Below are 20,728 nucleotides of genomic sequence, written 5' to 3'. Positions count from 1 at the left end.
TGTGTCGTGTCCCATCCCCCCAGTCCGGAGGTCTCCCAGCCCCGCCGTGTCCCCTCCCGCCGCGGGACCGGCCCGTGACCCGAGACCCCCCCGCCGCCGCCGCCGCGGGGCGGGCGCGGAGAGCCGGTACCGCCACTCTCGGGGGGCCCCCGAGCGGCCGCCCCCGGTACTGCGGCGCGGGACCCCCGCCTCACGCGTGTCCGCGTGTCGCGACCACCCCCCCCGTCCCCCCGTCCCCCTCCCCGGCCCGGGGGAAGCGGCGCGGGTGGGCACCGCCCCGGGGGTCCCCGGGCGGGGACCGGCCCCGCTCCTCACCCCCGGGGATCCCACCGCCCCCACCGCCGCCGGCGCATGCGCGCCGAGCCCCGTCCGCCGGTACCCGGGGTCCCGTGCCCGGTACCGACCCCCGCCCCGCCGCCCCCCCGCGCGGCTCATCCCCGCGCGGGTCATCCCCGGGGCAGGGGCCGCTCCGCGCCGATGCCCCCGGCGGCCCCCGCGCCGCCGCCCCGCGGTGCCGGCGGGCGGTAACGGGGCCCGGCCATGCGGTCCACGGCGTTCCGGGGGGGCGGGCGGCGGCGGCCCGAGGGGGCGGGCGGGGAGGAGGAGGAGGAGGAGGGGGAGGAGGGGGAGGAAGGCCCCGCTCCGCCGGCCCGGCGGCCCCGGGCCCCGCCGCCGCTGGGGGCACACACGGGCCGCGGCTGCGGGGTGGCGGAGCGGGAGCGGAGCGGGGCCGCGGCGGGGCCGGCGGCCGGCGGGGGCAGGGCCGCGGCGGGGGATGCGGGCGGGCTGCCCGGGGAGGCGGCGGCGGCGGGGCCGGGAGCGGGGCCGGGGCCGGGAGCGGGGCCCGCGGAGCCGGGGAAGCGGCGGCCCGCGGCCCGCGCAGCGATGGGCGCCGGCGGAGGGTCGCCCGGGCAGGCCGCCTGCCTGCGGCAGATCCTGCTGCTCCAGCTGGACCTGATCGAGCAGCAGCAGCAGCAGCTGCAGGCCAAGGAGCGGCAGATCGAGGAGCTCCGGGCCGAGCGCGACACGGTACGGCGGGGGAATGGGGGGGGGTGGGGGGGGTACCGGCGGGACCGGGGAGGTGGGCGGGAATGCGGCGTGGAAGGGGTTAACTCCCGCCAAGGTTAACTCCTCCTTGGGTTTAACACCCCCCCCCCCCCATCCCCCAGATTTAACCCACTCCCCTCTGGGGTGACCACCCCCCCCTCAGGGTTAACTTCCCCCTTAGGTTTAACTTCCCTCATGTTTAACCCACCCCATCCCCCCCCCATACGGGGTGACCCCCACCCTAGGGTTAACCCCCTCTAGGTTTGACACCCTGCTAAGGGGTGACCCCCCCCCCCCCAATGGGGTGATCCCCACTAAATTTAACCACCCCTAGCTTTAACACCCCTCCCCTAGAGTGATGCCCCCCTCCCCTTAGGGTTAATGGCTCCCCAACACCACCCAGGGGTCCCTGGGATTTGTGGTGGGATTCTGCCCGCCAGCAGGAAAGTTCTCACTCCCCGTGACACCCACGGGGTTAATGCTCCCCCCCTTTTGGGGTGGGGGGGTTAATGCCCTTCTCTTTGAGGGTTGATTTCATTTCTCTTTGGGGGTTAATTCCATCCCCTCAATGCTTAATTTACCCCCCCCCTTCCTGGGGTAATACCTCTCTATTTGGGGGTTGTTTTCAGCTCTTTTTGGGGGGGTTAATTCAGTGCCCTGCTTGGGTGTTAATGTGCCCCCTTCTTTGGGGGTTAATTTCACCACCTCCTTGGGGGTTAATTCTGCACCCCATGGGACTTAATGCCCCCCCCACCTTTGAGGGTTAATTCTGTGCCCGCCTTTGGGGTTAATGCCCCCCCCCCCCACTTTGGGGGTTAATGTCCACTTCTCTTTGGGGGGTTAATTCTGCACCCCATGGGGGTTAATGCCCCCCTCTTTGAGGGTTAATTCTGCACCCCATGGGGGTTAATGCCCCCCTCTTTGAGGGTTAATTCTGCACCCCATGGGGGTTAATGCCCCCCTCTTTGAGGGTTAATTCTGCACCCCATGGGGGTTAATGCCCCCCTCTTTGAGGGTTAATTCTGCACCCCATGGGGGTTAATGCCCCCCTCTTTGAGGGTTAATTCTGCACCCCATGGGGGTTAATGCCCCCCTCTTTGAGGGTTAATTCTGCTCCCCTCGAGGGTTAATGCCCCCCTTTTTGGGGGGGTTTATGTCCCCCCCCCATAGGGGTTAACGTCCGTGTCACCCTAGGCCTTAGTGCACCCCCTGGGGGGGTTAATGTGCCCCTCCTGGCAGTTCACCTGCTGCCCCCGTGGCACCGCAGGGGTTAATCCGTCCCCTTGGCTGTTAATGCCCCACAGCGGGCCTGACGGTTCTCCCCTCGTGGTGGAGGCCCCTTGGGGGTTAACGGGGGCCCCTTGGGGGTTCACGTGCCTCCCTTTGGGGGTTCACGACCGCCGCTGGCACCGCAGGGGTTAATACCCCCCCTCCCCTTGGGTGTTGCTGTTCTCCCCCCGTGGCACTCCAGGAGTTAACACCCCCCCCTCTTTGAGAAGTAATTCCCTCAGTGGGGGCACCTGCCCCCTCCCCGAGGTACCCGGGGGGTACGGAACCCTCCGGGGGTGGGGGGGTGGGGGTGTTAATGCCCCCCCCTCCCCAAAGGGTTAAACACCCGCCGGGGGCAATTCTGCCCCCCCCCCCAGCCCCACCCCGGAGGTCTCTGCCAAGCGCAGGGCCGGGCTCCCCCCTCGGGGGTCGCGGGTGCCCCCGGGGGTCGCAGCCCCCCCCCCAGACAAAGCGGCGGGGGCACAAAGGGCGGGGGCGGGGCGGGGGTTAACGGGCCGCCGCCCGTCACCGTGGCGACGGTTCGGGGGGGGGGGGGGGCGGGCGGCTTAAAGGGGCCGCGCCACCGCGGGCAACCGGGCGGGACCACGGGGCCACCGGCGAGGTCGCCCTGCTGCTCGCCGCGGAGGGGCCGCGCCCCCCCACCTCGGGGATTTGGGGGCGCTCACAGCCGCGAGAGGCTGGCAGCTTTTTTTGGGGGGGGGGGACGCTGTGGGGTCCCCACGGCTGAGCTGTGCTGGTCCCCCCGCCCCCGACACGTGTGTCCTGTCTGTGTCACCCCAGAGATGCCATGTGTGACCCCACCATAGGTTGCCTACTTGTACGCCCCCCCCCCCCATTGCCCTACCTGCGTTGTCCCCCCCCATGGGTTTTGTGTCACCCCACAGCCGTGGGTCGCCCCCTTGCCAGCCCCACGGCCCCGTGGCCCAGTGCCATCCGCGGCGCTGGCCGTGCCCAGCTGCAGTGGCGGTGCCAGCCGTGGTGGCCCCGCTGGTGGCAGGAAGGACGGGGACACCCCACGTGATGTCACCGCAGGCAACGCCGCGTCCCCCAACATGGAGGAGCCACCGCGGCAAGGCTGTGGTGGCACTTCAGGGACTGCCCTGGGCACAGCCTCCCCGGGTGACACTGCTGGGGACATGGGACCGCCACACCCTGCGTGCACTGGGCTCTGCTCCCCAAAGCTGGGTCCCCCCCAAAGCCACTCCTTTTGGGGGTGCTGGGACCCCCCCTCTGCAATCCAAAGCAACCCTTCTAAACGGTGCACGCCCTGGCTGGGGGCAGGTGACTGTGGGCAGGGGCCACCATTGCAATCCCCCCTCACCATCCTGCATCCTTGGGGAGGATACACAGAGGGTGGGACCCCCAAATTCTCTGGTTGGTGCTGCATTCCGGGCCAGGTTGGACAGGATTTGGAGCAGCCTGGGATTCTCCTGCAGCAGGGGAAGCAGCCGGAGAGTGGCCATTTTGTGCCACTGGACACCCAGTGGCAGCTGCCCCCGGGGTGCCCACGGGGGTGACCCCACCCCGAGGTGAGCCCTCCCTCACCTGCCTTGCAGCTCCTGGCGCGGATCGAGCGCATGGAAAGGCGGGTGCAGCTGGTGAAGAAGGACAGCGAGCGGGAGAAGCACCGCATCTTCCAGGGCTTTGAGGTGGATGAGAAGCCGGAGGCAGAGGCATGTGAGAAGCTGCCTCTGGAGTGTCCCCAGGACCTGCTGGAGCCTCCCCCGACCCTGCAGCCCAAGCACTTCCCCTACGGCAGGAACGGGAAGGGGCATAAAAGGTACAGAGTGCACGGGGGGCTGTGTGGGGAGAAGGGGGGACACTCCCTATGGCTTCACCCTCTGTTTGTGGGGGCTGGCACTGCCCAGCGGCCTTTGAGGTGTTTGGAGAGGCCACCCAGCACCAGGAACACATCCCTGTGTCAAGGAGAACCTCAAGAAAGCCTGTGTGGGGAGTGCAGGGTCCCAAAATGGCTGGGGAGGCCCCTCTGTGGGCTGCTTAAGTCTGGCCCTGGTGCAGCAGCCCTGGTTTGGGGGTGCCAGGAGCCCCCCACAGCGTCCCTGGTGCAGGGCGAGGATCCGTGTGCCTGGCTCAGCTCTTCTTCCTCCTGCAGGAAGCCAGCGTTTGGGAGCACGGAGAGGAAGACGCCTGTTAAAAAACTAGTGTCAGAGTTCTCCAAAGTGAAGAGTAAAACTCCAAAACACTCCCCGGGGAAGGAGGAATCGGGCGGCTCCTTGGCTGAAACTGTTTGTAAACGAGAACTGCGGAGCCAAGAGACTCCGGAAAAACCCCGGTCGCTCCTGGAGACCCCACTCAGAGCATCAGCCCCGCCGAAGGGCCCCGGCACCCTCCCCAAGGAGAAAGGCTTTGCCAGCGAGGCCGACGACCTGCCCTATCTGTCCACCACAGAAATGTACTTGTGCCGCTGGCACCAGCCGCCCCCATCGCCGCTGCGGGAACCTTCTCCCAAAAAGGAGGAGACTGTAGCAAGTAAGGATGGAGAGAATGGTGGAGAAGCTGCTGGGGCTGAGCCAGCCTGGGAACAGGGCTCGGCACCCTCATTCTGAGTCTGGGAAAGGGCTCCCAGATTCCCATAGGGAGTGCCCGGGGCGCTGGGAAAGGTGCCGTGCTGCTGGCTCCTTCCAGTGCGGTGGGTGCCGGCTCTGGGCCCTCCCAGATCTCATCTCAGGCTCACCCTGCTCTGGGCAGGGCTCCTGGCTGGTGTCTGTTGCAGCAAGCGGTGAAGCAACTTCCTCTGGGTGGGTGGGAGACGCGTCTCTGGCTCGTGCCGTGGCGACACAGCACCGGGGTCACCTGCTGTCCCCAAATCCGCTGCTTGTCCTGCCTTGAGCCCAGCGAGGCTGGTGCCGGCGATGGGAGCTGGGCTGTGCCAGGTGGCCCAGCACGGACAGAGCCTGGCACGTCCCTGGGGTTGTGGCTCAGGTTTGCTCGTGTGCCAGGCCGAGGGACTGGAGATGAGCTCTGCTGTCCCGTGGCAGCTCCCACTGCTGGCTCAGGATGGGGGTTTGGGGCATGCCGTGCTCCGAGGGGAAGGACGGGCAGGAAGGGAGTGGGGAGGGGGTGGGATGGAGCAGGGGCTGTGGGGATTCTGGTGTGGGGTGACACCCTTCTTGCCCTGCAGTTCCGTCTTGGAGGGACCATGTCGTGGAGCCCCTGAGAGACCCCAACCCCTCGGACCTCCTGGAGGTACGTGAGCCATCGGAGCCTGTGGTGCCACAGGGGCTTTCCAGGCTGTCCCACACTCCCAGAGCTGGTGGCGTTTCGTCCCCTCGTCCAGCATAAACCCCATCTGTGGTAGGGAGGCTGAGGTGGGGGGTCTGGCCCCGGGATGATGCACTGATCCCTGCCCGGTGTCGTTGCAGAACCTGGATGACAGCGTCTTTTCCAAACGGCACGCAAAGCTGGAGCTGGATGAGAAACGAAGGAAAAGGTTGGAGCAAAGGGAGCAATGGGGGTCTGGAGTGCCAGTGTCAAGGGGGAGGGTCCCGGGGTGTCACCCAGAGCAGGGGGCAGCTGCGGTGGGCACCAGCAATGCTGCAAGAGGAGGGATGCTCTCACATCACTGGCAGCCAGCGCAGCCCCTGTGATCACCTTCGGGGAGTCTGGCACTGCCCGTGGCTCCTCACTTTCCCAGCCATCCTGTTTTCCAGGTGGGACATCCAGCGGATCAGGGAACAGAGAATCCTACAGCGGCTGCAGCTCCGAATGTACAAAAGGAAAGGGATTCAGGAGTCGGAACCTGAAGTTACCTCATTTTTCCCTGAGCCAGATGATGGTGAGGCTTGGGAAGGGGGCGTGGGGGGAGGGCGGGGGTGCAGATGAGGGGTCTCACACACTCTGGTGTCTCTCCACAGTGGAAAGTTTGCTCATCACCCCTTACCTGCCCGTTGTCGCCTTTGGCCGGCCCTTGCCCAAACTGGCCCCACAGTGAGTACCGGGGCCGGGAGGGGATGGGGCCGGGCCGGTGTCACTCCTGGCAAGGCCCCCTGCCCCATTTTGGGTGTGGATGGTGCCATTTTGGGACCGGGGCGGCGCTGCAGTGACACCAGCTGTGCCCGCAGGAACTTCGAGCTGCCGTGGCTGGACGAGCGCAGCCGCTGCCGGCTGGAGGTGCAGAAGAAGCAGACGCCACACCGGACCTGTCGGAAATGAGGGAGATGCTGGGAGCTCCAGACTCCTCCGGGAGCTCCAGACACCTCCAGGAGATCCAGACTCCTCCGGGAGCTCCAGACACCTCCAGGAGATCCAGACACCTCCGGGAGCTCCAGACACCTCCGGGAGCTCCAGACACCTCCAGGAGCTCCAGACACCTCCGGGAGCTCCAGACACCTCCGGGAGGCTCCGTATGTCCTCGGGGGCTCTGAGCACCCCTATGGCACCAGAAGCTCTGCCATGGCCGGGTCGCGGCCGGCTGCCGCCTGCTCCGTGCTGACGGGTGGTTTCGTTCTGCTGCGATCCCCGTTCCGTTCGTTTGGGTTTTGGAACGTTTCCCGGACTCGTCCCCCCCGTGCTGGCACCGGCTTCCCGGTGCCACCGGCCCAGCAGCTGCACCTCCACAGCCCGTGGCCTTGGGATCACCAGCACCGGATCCCGTGTCTGGGGATGCCTCACCCCCCGGGACTCGCCCGCTGCTGCCTTCACGTTGTGTTTAGGCAGAAAGCAGGATAAAGGGCGGATTGCGTCGGAGCCGGCTGGGAGCTGGGAAGCACCTGGGATTCTCTTTTGGGAGGTTTCCCCCCCCTCTTTCGTGGTTTTCCTCTCTGGAGCGGGGTTGGCAGGGGCAGAGGGGAAGAGTTAAAAAGCAAAAAAAAAATTTTTTTTTTTTTTCTTTTTTTTTTTTGTGAAATAGAAACCCTGTGCGCACAATTTGGGGGGTTTTAATGTTTTTTTTTAAAATGTAATTTAAATGTTTTGAGGCGGGCGAGGGGTTTGCTGTGAGGGGGGGCCATTATTGCCTGTCCGAGCCCCTGGGTGCTGCTGGACCCTCTTGGTGCTGGATGGGTGGGGAGGGGCTCCATGTGTCCCCCTTTTTCCTCTGTTTTATCCTCCCCATCTCCCTGTTTCTCCCTATCTCCCTATCTCTCCCGTTTTTCCACATTTTTTCCTCCTTTTTTCCCCCCCCTGCACTGAGCCTGTGCCCCCCCCAGTGTTATCCCCCCCTGCCCCCCTCTCTATAATTAACCCCGAGCTTATTGAACGCCGGAAAACTCGTTTACAAAAAAAAAAAAAAAAAAAAACCACAAAAAAAACACAAAACAAAAAAAACTTATAAAAAAAAACTTTAAGAAAAACAAACTTTAAAAAAAATTAAAAAACCCGGAAATTGTTAAAAAATCGATAAAGTTCTAAAACCACCGAGTTCTAAACAAACGTTGCGGGAGGGGGTGGGGTCACTCGCGGACACGCCCGCTCGCTGGTTTTATTTTATTATTTTTTACTGCTTTTCGTTGTTGTTGGTTGTTGTTTTTTTTTTTTTCCCCTTTGGTTTTTGTTTTTGGTTTGTTTTTTTTTTACAATAAACAAGGAAAAGGCCGCTGGCTGCTGGTGTTTCCCCTCCCCCCCCTCCCCATTTTACCCGCCCTGGGGCGCGGTGACGTCATTTCCGCGGAGCGCTGACGTCACCGGCGCGCGCGGGGCGCGCGCCCCCTGGCGGGCGGCGGCGGCGGTACCGGCGGGGGCCGCGCGCGCCGCTCCCGTGGTGCCCCGCGGCCAAGATGGCGGACCGGCGGCGGCAGCGCGCCTCGCAGGACAGCGAGGACAGCGAGGGCTCGGCGGCCTCGGACAGCGCCGCGTCCGCGCCCGGCTCGCCCCGCTCCGCCCGCTCCCGCTCGGGCTCCGGATCCCGCTCCCGCTCCCGCTCCGGCTCGCCCCGCCCGTCGCACCGCCCGCCGCGCGGCGCCGCGGGGGCCCTCGGCGCTGGGCCGCGGGGCCGCGGGGCCGAGAGCGCCGCTGGGGCCGGGGGGAAGAGCGCGGCCGAGTCGGAGTGTGTGAGTGAGGGGCTGGGCGCGGCGCGGGGACGGGGGGCTCTGGTGTCTGAAGGCGGGGGGGACCCTGAGGACCCAGGGCCGGGAGGGGGCTGAGGGGAGGCTGCTGCTGTCTGGGGGAATCAGGGCGAGGCTGCGGACCCTGGGGACACGAGGGAGGGGCTGAGGGATGTTCTGGTGTCCGGGGGCCCCGAGGGGAAGGCGGGGGGGACCCTGAGGACCCAGGGCGGGGAGGGGGCTGAGGGGAGCGTGCTGGTCTCTAAGGAGGGCCTTGGGGCGGAGTGCGAGGCCTGGGGGGCTCTGGTGTCGGGGGGCACTGGTATTAGGACCTGCGGGGCGCGGGGACACTGGGGACAAAGTGGGGGGCAGGGAGGTGAGGGAATACCAGTCTGGGGAACTGGGGGAATTGGGCTGAGCCCCCCCATAATGTGTGCGGGAGAGCTGGGCTGGGGCAGCCTCAGGTGGGGTGGGCACTGCAGCCCCCCAGGAGCAGGCGAGAGGCTTTGCTCTGGCTCCGTGTGTGCCCTGTGGCTGGATCTCCCCAGCCTGAGATCCTGTCCCTGCTCCTGGGGTCCCTGCAGCAAGGGCAGCTTGGGCTGGGTGCTGCTGTCTCCCTCCCCCCGTGCAGTTCTGCTCCTGCAGTTCAAATCCAGGTGCAGTTCCCTCCTGGTTTGGGTTCTAATGGTGGTTATTTCCAGCTCTTTCCTGTTTTAGGTTCCAGGGCTGGTTATTTCCAGCTCCCTCTGACTCTCTGGGTGTTTTGTTTTTTTTTTTTCCTGGGTTTATCTTGTCACCTTGGTCAGGTTGCTTGTGCTCTGGGGTTGTTTTTTCTGTACAGTTGGGCTGATCTTTGTCTTTATGCTGGAATCATGGAATGGTTTGGTTTGAAAGGAGCCTTAAAGCTCATCCAGTTCCACCTTCTACCGTGGGCAGGGACGCTTTCCACTATCCCAGTTTAATCCAAGCCCTGTCCAACCTGCCCTTGGACACTTCCAAGGACGGGGCAGCCACAGCTTCTCTGGGCAGCAGTTTTGCTGAGCACTTTTCCTGCTCTGAGCTGTTTGCTTCTTCCAGCCCCTTCCCTGAGCTGGGTCCTGCTCGGCCTCTCTTTGTTATTCCCTGTTCTTGCCCTTTCCCTGGCTCTTGTTTGGCAAGGGGGGGATCCTGGCTGTCCTGCCACTGTCACTTTGTTCCCTAGAGGCCCCCAGCACTGACAGGCCGTGCTTTGCTCTCCATATTGCCCCGCTGTAGCTGCTCTAGAAGGTTCTTGGAACCTTAGAAAGGCTCTGGGAGCCTGGAATGTGTTTCTTCTTGGTCACTGGAGCTGAACTCCCAAGGGTGGATGCAATAGGGTCAGGGCCAGATGTTGCTGTTATTGTGTGTGGGATCATGGGATGCTCTTTATTAGGACAAAAAAGCAGCTGTTAGGAAAAGGTGTTAGGGTTGTAGATACTAAGAAAGTATGTTCTGAGGGAATTTTTTTTTTCATGGAAGGGGTGGCCAGGCACTGGCCCAGGCTGCCCACAGAGTGGTGGAATCCCAATTCCCTGAAGTGTACAAAAAGTGTGGATGTGGCTTTTGGGGACATGGTTTACTGGTGACGTGGGGTTGGTGCTCGTTGAAGGTTGGACTTGATCTTAAAGATCTTTTCCAATCTAAACAATTGCATTATTCTGTGGTTTTATGAATCCATGATTCCATGTCGCTAGGACCTGGCTGCTGCCCTCCCCTCCTCTAACACCCCTCACTTTTCTCTCTCTGCAGGAAAGTGAGGATGGCATCGAAGGAGATGGTGAGTGATGGCTCTTGGGCAGGGTTGTTTGTGTGCAAAAAAAGTAAAAACCAGACAAAACAGCTTTTCCAACAATCCCGTGGTTGTTGCCACACCAAATGTTCACTTGTAGCAGCAGGCAAATGTGGGCTACAGGGATGGTGTCCCAAACTCTTCCCTGCTCCTCCTGAGCAGGCTGTGGCATTGATCCAGGGTGGTGCTGGTGTCCAGATTCCCTCTGGGAGGGGTTTGGTCCCATGGCAGAGGAGCCGTGTCCAGCCCTGCCCTGACCCCACCTCCTTTCCCTCCCCACAGCTGTGCTCTCTGACTATGAAAGCGCCGAGGACTCGGAGGTAAGGCTGCTCTCTGTCCTGCTGAGCCCCTGGTTCACGTGGAATTTCAGCACAAACCCAGTTTGTGTCCTTGGATCTCTTCCCCTGACCCTCTGTCTCCTGAGGAAGTGTCCTCCCCCAACTCCCAGCCCCTGGCACTGGGACCAGTGTCACTGTGCTGCTGGGGAGGGTGCAGGGCCAGGATGTGCAAGGGAAAACCCTCCTGGCTCCTCACACTGGGAACTGGATTTGCCGTGGCCAAGAAGGGCGTGGGAGGAATGTGGGATGCTTGTTGGGTTTTAATTAGTTGGAATTCAAAAGCAAAGTGGTGGTTGGGAGCATCCCAGGGGCTTCCCTCTGTTCTGAGGGAGCAGCTGGAGGGGGGATGCACTTTGGGAATTAGGAGGTGTTGAAGGAATCCCATCCCACCCCTGCCTGGGGGCTGCAGGTTCCCCTGGATTTTTAGTTCAGAGCTCTAAAGTTTGAGATTTACAAGGAGTTCAGGGAAGTTCTGGTGTCTAAGAATTATAGTGAAGGCTTTCTAAGGAAAATCCATCTGCGTTTTGGGAATCCTGAGGGAAACAGTGGCTAGAGAACATCCAAACCACCAGGCAGAGGAAATCCAAGCTGTTTATTTGGGAATTAATCTCAGTTTGGGAATTAATCCATGGTATTAACAAGGAAGGAGCACTGCAGGCTGCAGAGGTGTTGGGGCAGCTCCCAGAGCTCTTCCAGCCCGGAATCCCTCTTGGAGGCTCCCAGTGGCAGCGGGGTTGTTGCATCACTGCCGTGCCAGGATGACTCTGTTCCTGTACCTAAAAATAATGCCCAGCCTGGGCTTCCCCGGCGTAAACACCGGGAGCAGCCGATGTGCAAAGGCTGTGTTGAAAGAGGAAAATGGAGCAGGGTTTGGTTAATCACCCCGAGCTATTTTTAGTTCGGCTCCAGCCTCCGGAGGCTCCTGGGGGTGAAACCAGGTCATGCTCCTGAGCAGAGTGAGTCAGCTGAGGAACTCCAGGGAATTTGGAAACGTGGCCCTGGCTGGATCTGGGCCCTCAGTGTGGAAGGAAGGGCCTGAGATCACCAGTCTTCCCAGTCTGCAGGAGCCTTTTTGGAGTGGTGGGATGTCACATCTTTGTGGGGCAGCTGATCCCAGCTCTATTCCAGAAAGCCTGTTGGATCCTCCCGCTCTTGAGAGAGCTTGGGTTTAACTTTTGCTTTTCCTGTAAAAATACGGGGATAGGAAGAATTTTAGGAGCTAATCATCTGCTTTAGAAGAGTCATGTCTAACAGCTGGGACAGGGATCTAACTCCAGAACTGAGGGAATTTCTGGGCAATCTGTTTCTGGATCTGACTCCAGATTTGGGGAGATTTCTGGCAGATCTGTTGGTAACGGAGCACGTTTGAGTCATTGGGTGTCTCCCAGGCAGAGGAAGAGGATTACAGCGAGGAAGAAAGCTCCAAGGTGGAGCTGAAGCAGGACAGCAACGATTCCTGCGAGTCGGCGGCCAGAGGGGAGAAGGGGAATGAGAAGGTGGATGCCAAGGGAGCGGTGACGGGCGAGCGGCAGAGCGGGGACGGGCAGGTGGGTGTCCCACGGCTCCGGGCTGGGGGCTGGCAGCAGGACTGCTGCAGTGGTGAGAGCTCCCTGCTTCTGACAGGAGAGCACGGAGCCTGTGGAGAAGAAAGTTGGGAAGAAGGCTCCCAAGCACCTGGATGACGATGAGGATCGGAAGAACCCGGCGTACATTCCACGCAAGGGGCTCTTCTTTGAGCACGACCTCCGAGGGCAGACGCAGGAGGAGGAGGTCAGGTATGTGAGTGTCCCCCTGGGGCTCTGGGAGGGACAGGCCAGCTTCCAGGCCAGCAGGACTCCTTGCTTCAGTGGGATGCACTGGGAAGGTCTGCGCTTCCGTTACCTGCTCTGTGTCCTGCCAGGACACTTCAGCTCTTTGTTTTGAAGGAGAGATGCAAAAAAACCATAAAAAAAGCCTCGTGCCAGGCAGCAGTGACTCTTCCAGCTGCTTTTCCCAAATAGCAGTGGGTCACCAGCAGCTGCTGGGCAGGAGGAGTGGGAGGAAGGAGGGATGCTGCCTCCTGTGCATTCCCTGCCCCAGGAAAGCTCAGGCTCTGTCTGTGGAACTGCTCGAAACTGCCACATCTTGACCTGACAGCCCCTTGCTCCTCCCTGTGTCCCTTTCCCAGGCCAAAGGGTCGTCAGCGGAAGCTGTGGAAGGACGAGGGGCGCTGGGAACACGACAAGTTCCGTGAGGATGAGCAGGCCCCCAAGACCAGGCAGGAGCTGATCGCGCTCTACGGATACGACATCCGCTCAGCCCACAACCCCGACGACATCAAACCCCGCAGGATGCGCAAGCCACGGTGAGCCCCCGAGCCACACCAGGGCCTGGAGTGTCCTGGGGAGAAGGACCAGGTCTGGAGCTCCAAAGAGTGAAAGCTCTGTCACGTGGGACCATATGCCTGGGGTTTCTAGATGTGCATGCTGGGAAGCTGTTCCCTGACAAAGTGATTCTTCCCACCCAGGGGTTTCTTTCTAATGAACTGTTCTATTTTTCTCCCTCAGGTTTGGCAGTCCCCCTCAGCGAGACCCCAACTGGTCCAACGAGAGGCCCCCCAAGCCCCCGAGGCACCAGGGCGCCAAGAGCCCCTCGGCTCCCCCACGGTCATTCAACAGCCGCAGCTCTGCCAGCACTGGCAGGATGCCCCCTGCCAGGAACTACCCCAGGGTGGGGGGCTACAAGGAGACCCGTCCAGGCTACCGGGCTTCGGAGGCAACTGTCCTGCACCGGAATGGGGAACAAGCCAAGCAGGAGGGCGGCTACCGCGGGAAGCACGCAGAGCAGAGTCCATCAAGGGACACGTCCCCTGAGCTGGAGGTGGGACATGTCCACGGCAGCCCTGGGAAGGAGGAGGGGGCTCTGGAAAACCAAGCCACAGGTGCTGATGCTGTGCAGCCACCACCAGACAGACCAGTCGAGAAGAAATCTTATTCCCGGGCAAGAAGGACCAGAGTCAAGGCTGGGGAGGCAGGGAAGCCGGCTGAGGAAGTGCCTGCTTCTGAGGGGCTGGCTCCCGTGATTCCAAAACCCACGCCAGCCGAGACCTCCCCCCCACCAGCCAAGAGCAACTGGGAGTCACCCGTGGAATCCAGCGTGGATGGACTTGAGCAGGAGATGACCCAGATGAACCTGACAGAGCAGAACTGGAGCCCGGGGCAGTCCCAGTTCATCCCGCCCCGGGAGCTGAGGGGTAAGTTGGGAGCAGCCTCCTGGTTTTCCAGCAGCCCAGTGCCTCCTGATCTGTGCAGTTGGTCAGAGCTGAGCTGTCTTTGTCTGAGCCTTGTCCCAGGGTGGGTGCAGAGTGGTGGTTCTTGCTGAGAAAGTGCTGCAGCAGAGAAAAAGGGAAATTAAACATTTTTGTGTAGGTGAATGGAATTGGGGCTGGGAAGGACAGAAGGGATCCTTTCCCTGTGATGTGAATCACAGCACGACTGACCCCTGCTGCAGGAGAGCACGAGATAAGGATCAATAATTGGGCTCTGTGGTGTCCTGCTCAGGGCAGAAAGGAACTTCTTCCTGTTTATCAGCTCATTTCCTGTCACTGGGATTTGGTTGCCAATAGCCAAGGCCTGGCTAGGATTGGCAAATCCTTTTGTGCCTGGGAGGAGGGAGGGACATGGGACAGAGTTACTCTGGTGCCAGCTGAGGACAGCTCCAGTGCGCATCCACAGAGAGGTCATCCAGGTATAATTATCCCTTTGCAGAATTAAAGTCTGTTCTGGGAAGTGTTAGAATCTTTCCCGAGGGGAGTAAAACTGGAGCAAGGAGAAGGAACCGACTTGCTGCTTTCATAAGCGTCTGAGGTTGAGGTCGTGGAACCAGAAGTCATTTGGTACTGATGGGACTGTGAAGTCTGTGAGAACAGACCCCTGGACAGGCTGGAAACGTCACAGGGGGATGAGAGTTCAAAAGTGCTTAGATTGCCTGGTTTACGGTTTTTTTTAATGCACAAAAATGAAGCATCTTCCCAAATTTCCCACAGGCCAGCTCCTGGCTGCAGGTACACAATCATGTTCTGCTGTGAGAAGGCTGATGACTCTGCTGTCCTTTTTGTGTCCCTAGCAGAGGAGGGGAGGAGTTATTCTGGGAAGCATTTGGCTCCCATCTGTCCATTCTGCATCCCTCTGCCTGTATTTGCACTGTCAGTGATCCATGAGCACTTCCAGTGTTTGTTTTATCCATTTTCACTCCCCTGGAATCACCGTTGATCACCTTGGCACTGTGGTTTTTAGCCAAGGCTTAAAATTCACTTTGCTGTGAATTGACATGAATTCAGTTTGCGGTTAGAATCCAAAGGAGCCTGTGATAAAAGTGTTTACACCCTGCAGAGGGTTTAAACTGCAGCTTCAGATCCCACATGGATCCTTGATCCACCTGGAAGAGATCTGTGTCCCGGCAGACTCAGAGCTCAGAGCAGGACCTGAGTTTCAAGCTGGGGCTTTAGTTTTGAAGCAGGATTTAGGCGTTGCTGAGCACCTTGAATGAATGTGCAGCAACAAAACAGCCTCTAATTTGTCCCAAAATATTTAAAATCACTGGGGCGATGAAGTCCAAAGGTTCCATGTCATGGGAGCGAGAGCTGAGCCGCAGCCACGCCCCCGGGCGAGGCGGCTCCGGCCTGGGAACCAGCACAAACCACAGTAATAACCAGTCTGTTCCTTCCTCAGGTCTTCCCAACCATATGCACGTGGGAACTGGGCCACCACCGCAGTTCAACCGGATGGAGGAGATGGTAACGCGTGATCCCGGAGCGTGACTCGGGCTCCGCGGCGCGCGGGACACGGGCTCTAATTGTCTTGGGGTTGTGGTGATTTACAGGCTGCCTCAGCCTTTCCCTTTGTGGGGGTGTTTGGGGGTGACCCAGGGGAGGTTTGGTGGCTGGGGGTGTCGGGTGGGTGCCTCACAGCCCCCCTGATCCCTGGACTCTCGCAGGCGGTGCCGGGGGGCCGGGTGAAGCGCTACTCATCGCAGCGGCAGAGACCCCCCGTGCCGGAGCCCGCGCCCCCCATGCACATCAGCATCGTGGAAGGGCACTACTACGACCCACGTGAGTGTTTCCTTCCTGCTCCTGTGGCTCCGTGTGTGCTTGGAGCTGAGCAACTGGAGCAGGGATCCCCCCCCACTCCTCTTGGGGTTGGGACTTTGTCTTCTCTTTCGTTTGTTGTAGTGGCACTGTGTCCTCTCATACAGTGTCTAAAAGGCAGCTGGGAGCCTGCCTGGTTTGTGTTTAAACCCATGGAATTACCCTCAGTGTTATCCCCTCTCGATGCCAGGGCTCTTAGGACACCCCAATTCTTCCTGAGAACTGGGATTTAAATTGAACTTTAAATCAGGTCTTTGACATTTGAGCATGGGGAGAGCAGGACTGGGGATGGATTAGGAATTCCCTCCAGCATTTAAAGCGTTAGAGAAGAAATTCCCTGAGTATTTTCTAAAGGGAGTAGGAGGCTTTTCTTTAGGGAGCATGTCACATCTGTAAGCCCGGGAGCCTCTGTGTGCCGTGGGAGCCCTCGGGGCCTGCTGAGCTGTGTGTGCCCGGCTGCCAGGGAATGAAATTCCATGGAGCTTTTCCTCACAGCCTGTCATGTGTTGTTGCAGTACAATTCCAGGGACCAATCTACGCCCACGGTGAGAACCCAGCCCCGCTGCCGCCCCAAGGGATGATTGTGCAGCCGGAGATGCACCTCCCTCATCCAGGTGAGGAGCCAGTGGGACACCCCTGGACCTGGGAAACAGAGAACTTTGTTCTCCCACAGCCTCTGTCACAGGGGGAATCCATTTTCCTTAATTTCTATAACATGGAAGAGACCTGCTCCTTCCTGCAGTGAGGCTGAACCAGTATTAGTTTTAAGGAAAGAAAAAATAGGTGTTTCTGGAGCTTCCAGCCTGTGCAGGACAAGGGGAACTGAGCCTTTGGCAGCTCCCAGCTGGATGTTTGCAGGTCCCTGTGGGGCCTCAGCAGCTGGGCCGCTCCCTTCCGTGGGCACTGGGCTGGTTCCTCACTCCCTGGCCCTGTAGCTCAGGAAAAAGCAGAACTGGGAGCTGTCGAACACGTTCTCTGCTTGCCCACACAAATTGTTTCCTGCAGTGGAGTTGCCATGCCTGGTTCCGGTGAAGCCGGAACTGGGGAGGGGGCTGTGCTCTGCTGCTCTGTGTCCCTCCCCAGCGTGGGGCTGCAGGGAACCCTTGGAGCAGAGCGTGCTCCTTCCTGCTGCTACCCAGGGACGCTCTGGCTTTTTGGGTGACACCCGTGTGCTTCCCATCACCTCCAGGTTTACACCCCCACCAGACGCCCCCTGCCATGGCAAACCCCGGCCTCTACCCCCCACCAGTGTCCATGCCCCCGGGCCAGCCCCCGCCGCAGCAGCTGCTCACTCCGACTTACTTCTCCGCCCCTGGAGTGATGAATTTCGGGAATCCTGGCTACCCCTACCCCCCTGGAGCTCTGCCCCCTCCGCCCCCTCCTCATCTCTATTCCAACACGCAGGTAAGCCGGACGCGCCGCGGCTCCTTCCCAGGCAGGAGCAGGTGGGATGTTGTGGAGCGTGGGGTGTGTTCTGCGAGGTGTTCCTGGGAGAGGATGTGGAGCAGCACAGCTGCTCCATGGGGAAAGGCTGCTGTCATCCCAGAAAGGATGGCTCCTGGGCAGCTCCCTAAGCGTGGCAGGCAGTGGGTGAAATCCTGTCCAGGGGGGTATGGAATTGAGGTGTTCCCTTATGGAGCAGGGAAACAGCCTCTCCAGGGCTGAGCCAAGGATACCTTGGGAATGGCTTTGGAAGTCAGTTCTGTTTGAGATAGAGACTGGGAACTGGCTGGTGTGAGCAGCAGGGGGATGGGTTTTCGTGCTTCATGGCCCAACTTGGTATCTAAGGTTGCTGCTGGGCAGCGAGGAGGCAGCTTGGATTGGGTCCCTGAGGAGGCAGATCAGACCAAACCCTGTAGGGACATGGGTCAGATTCCTGTGAGGAGGCAGATTGGATTGGATCTCTCTGAGGATGAGACCAGATCTTATCCCTGTGAGGGGGCAGATAGACCTAATCCCTGAGGAGACAGATCAGACCTGATCCTTGAAAAGGCAGATGAGACCAGAGCAGACCAGATCCTGGTGCCGTGGCTGGAGCAGGGCTGACACGCTGTGACTGGAGCAGGGCTGACACGCCGTGGAAGGCTGGAGGAGCTGCATGTTCCCTGAGCTCCCAACCTTCCCTGCCCTTCCCACTGCTCCAGCTGATCCTGGCAGGACCTCACCCTGCTTTGAGGGCAGTTTCCCCCGAGGCTGCAGGGCTGGGTGTGCAGGGGAGCTGTGTCCAGGCAGAAAAGCTGCTGTTGAGAAGTTCAGGCATTCCATGGACTGCAGGGTGAGGGAATCCCATCTGCACAGGCTGTGTCCTGTCCTTGCCGGAGTGGGGGCACGTTGGTGAGGGGTGGAGACTCACAAGGGGCCTCGGGAGCTGATCTCTGGGGGGGCACAGCCCCTCTTGGCTCTGGCTGGGGGCAGCTGTCCAGCCCCAGTGGGTGCCAGGAGGGGCTCACAGGGCCCCCCAGCCCGGAGCTCTGATCCTGCTGCTCCTGCAGGCGCAGTCCCAGGTGTATGGGGGGGTCACCTACTACAACACTGTCCAGCAGCAGGTGCAGCCCAAGCCCTCCCCGCCCCGCCGGACGTCCCAGCCTGTGACCATCAAGCCGCCCCCTCCAGAGGTATCATCCCCTCCCCGCTGCTCCTTGTGTGTGTGTGATGTCACTGGTGTGTGTGAGGCTGCAGTTCCCCCTCCCATCCCAAAAAAATAACGTTGTTCTTTTGTAAGGGGAAATCTTAAACTGTCTCATCTCTGACCTGTCCCAACCCTCAGCTTCTCGTTGCAGGTGGTAAGCAGGGCTCCAGTTAATTTGAGTTACTTAAATCTTTAAAACTAAAACCACGTAAAAAGTAAGTCTGAAGTTGACTTTTTTTTTATTTTATTTGCTCAGGGTAGAAAACAGGACGATTTTGAGAGGGAAAAATCCAGCCCTGGCTGGAGGAGCTAGGAGGCAGGGAGTTCTCTGGAAGGATAAACGTTGAGAACTCAGCAGATAATTCAGGCAGTAGAGTTAAAGGTTTTTCAGGATGCGAGTGCATCCTGAAATGGTCTTCTTGCTCCAGTGCTGTGAGCTGTGCATGTGTGAGCGTGCTGGAATGCCATGTGTGTTTTTGGTTTCCCTTTCCATACCTTCTTCACGTATGGGAGCCAAGCAAGCCCAGGCCCGGGCAGGCATGTGCCGGTGGGTTCCTGTACATGGGGAGGGCTGAGAAGTAAATTGTCTCATGGAGGGGCTCTGGAAAGGCCTCGTGGTGGAAAAATCTGGAACCATGAGGAGAGGTTGGCACAGGGGGCTGGTTGTGCCCAGAGAGGCGGGTGGGGGCGTTGCCAACCAGGGTGGCTTCTTGCTGGCAAGACCCAGCCATAGCACTGTTCCGGGGCCCTAAACCTCTGCTGCTCTTCCCTCTTCCCCCCTCTCAGGACAGCAAAGGTGAAAAATCAAAGGAGAGGAGCAACACGTAGGGACACGGCCACAGGAATCCCAGCACCAGACTCGGCCCCTCGGCGAGGAGGAAGCTGCTCCTTGGAATGGCTCCTTCCCTGCGCGGAGGTGAGGCAGCGGGATGAGCCACCTGCACTGTGCTCAGGACCAGGCACTTCCCCCGTGGCCCGAGCGGTGCCTTCCCAAAATCCACCTCGCTGCTGCCCACCCCCCTTCTCCCTCGTGCTGGGGCCGCCAAAGAACCAACCCCCGAGTCGGTCCTTGGCCACACGTTCTCCCAACTTCTCCCCGTTACGAAATGTTCCCCGCTCCCTCCTGAGATGTCAAACTCCGCTGGCTTGATCGTGGTCTCTGTTTTTATTTAAGGAATGAAGCAGCTCCTTCAGTAAAGCTGATTTGTTTCTTTTGGGTGTTTCGTTTTATTTGTTTGGGTAAGCAGCAGTGACATCCCCTCCACCCCAGTTCATTCTTCATTTCAATTCTCTTTTTCAATTAGCAAGTTGATTTCTGCCACTTCTGGTGCAGGGGAAGGGCAATGGAGCCGTGGGAAGCTGTCAGGAATGCACTGCCTGGGCAGGAACCACTTAACTTAGGAGCTCCTCCTGATTTTTTTCTCAACAAACTGTTGGTAACTGTTGCGTGTGAGCTCTCAGAGGGGAATCCACAGGGTAACCCCCATCCCTGCCACCCCCGGCAGCGCAAGGGGATGTTTCCACCCTCCCTCTGCCAAATCCACAGAGAGAGAGGGGGGGAGGTTTGTGGGCACCCAGCACCCCGACGCTGCCTGAGCAGCCCAGCCAGCACCCAAACCAGCTCGGCAGGGCCAGGTTTGCTCCCAGCACTTGGGTGTTGCTGCTGGGGCTGTGGAGGATGTTGGAGCCCGCCCCAACGCACCGGGCTGGGCTCCGGCCCCACAAGGAAGCACCTCAGCCCTACACCAGCTCCTGCCTCAGTTCCCCACGGCAGCCTTGTGTCCCCTTTGGGATTCTTGACCCCGTGGGGTGACTTGTCACCTCAGCAGTGCCACGCTGGTCCTGGCTGGCTCTCGTGTGCCGCAGTGCTGCTGCTCTGCGTCCCACATCCCACCAGCCCCGCTCCGGCTCCGGCTTGGCCAAGTCCTCGCAGCCGTTTGCAAATTGCATTAGGAAACTTGGCAGGGCCGGCTGCTGATTCCTGCCCATTCCTGCCGGTTCCTGCTGCTCTCCTGAGCACGTGCCGGGACGCCGTGGGGACGCGCCGGCTGCCGGCGCAGGCGCTGGGTGAGGGGGACGTCACCGAGCGAGAGGTGGCTCGGCCACCCCGTCCCCATCTGTGGCCAGGACGGGGGACTGGCACCCACCTGCTCATTCTCTGTGTGGACCCTTCATCCATGCCTGGCTCTCCAGCAGGGATTCCTTCTTTCTTTGGTGTTTGTGACTCCGTGACCTTCTGTGTCTTGTTTCAGCCACCAAAGCCACGTAACCAAAGCAGAATGCCCTCATGTTTTAGATGTCACCGTGTGTCATTGATGCATCGGTCACATGACTGAAATCCTGGACCTTACACCCCCATGCTGGGGTTTTGGTGTCATTTGGATTCCTTTCCTGTGGGATGCACGTCCCTAACAGCTTTGTAGGAAGCAGACAGCTCTTGTGTGTCATTCCTGGGGCTGAGACCCACAGGGACAGTGTCCATCTGAGCTT

General features: G+C 60.2%; 2 protein-coding genes across 9 annotated transcripts; both read left to right on the top strand.

Moving 5' to 3' along the window:
• The first annotated feature begins 830 nt into the window (after positions 1–830).
• MSL1 (MSL complex subunit 1) lies at positions 831–7,891 on the top strand. Of its 3 annotated transcripts, none has more exons than XM_053965552.1 (8): positions 831–1,029; positions 3,894–4,117; positions 4,451–4,827; positions 5,480–5,544; positions 5,721–5,788; positions 6,009–6,133; positions 6,213–6,285; positions 6,420–7,891. In XM_053965552.1, exons 1-8 carry the CDS (start codon positions 886–888, stop codon positions 6,508–6,510), a joined length of 1,167 nt encoding a protein of 388 aa, XP_053821527.1. In that variant the 5' UTR covers positions 831–885; the 3' UTR covers positions 6,511–7,891. The 3 variants fall into 3 exon arrangements, with proteins under 3 accessions (XP_053821527.1, XP_053821529.1, XP_053821528.1); XM_053965554.1 differs by lacking the exon at positions 831–1,029 and adding an exon at positions 2,487–2,545; XM_053965553.1 differs by lacking the exon at positions 831–1,029 and adding an exon at positions 2,493–2,583.
• A 154-nt stretch (positions 7,892–8,045) lies between these two features.
• CASC3 (CASC3 exon junction complex subunit) lies at positions 8,046–19,454 on the top strand. Of its 6 annotated transcripts, none has more exons than XM_053965546.1 (14): positions 8,046–8,345; positions 10,107–10,134; positions 10,429–10,466; positions 11,873–12,031; positions 12,108–12,259; positions 12,652–12,828; positions 13,031–13,716; positions 15,194–15,258; positions 15,459–15,573; positions 16,125–16,223; positions 16,859–17,013; positions 18,102–18,224; positions 18,390–18,453; positions 19,025–19,454. In XM_053965546.1, exons 1-13 carry the CDS (start codon positions 8,073–8,075, stop codon positions 18,432–18,434), a joined length of 2,115 nt encoding a protein of 704 aa, XP_053821521.1. In that variant the 5' UTR covers positions 8,046–8,072; the 3' UTR covers positions 18,435–18,453; positions 19,025–19,454. The 6 variants fall into 6 exon arrangements, with proteins under 6 accessions (XP_053821521.1, XP_053821517.1, XP_053821520.1 ...); XM_053965542.1 differs by having other exon boundaries at positions 16,799–17,013; XM_053965545.1 differs by having other exon boundaries at positions 16,799–17,013; positions 18,377–18,392.
• The last annotated feature ends 1,274 nt before the right edge of the window (positions 19,455–20,728 follow it).

The sequence above is a fragment of the Vidua chalybeata genome, chromosome 26 (assembly GCF_026979565.1).
Source record: "Vidua chalybeata isolate OUT-0048 chromosome 26, bVidCha1 merged haplotype, whole genome shotgun sequence".
NCBI lineage: Eukaryota > Metazoa > Chordata > Aves > Passeriformes > Viduidae > Vidua > Vidua chalybeata.
Note: the sequence above shows the minus strand (reverse complement) of the source record. Positions and strands in the feature narration are given on the sequence as shown.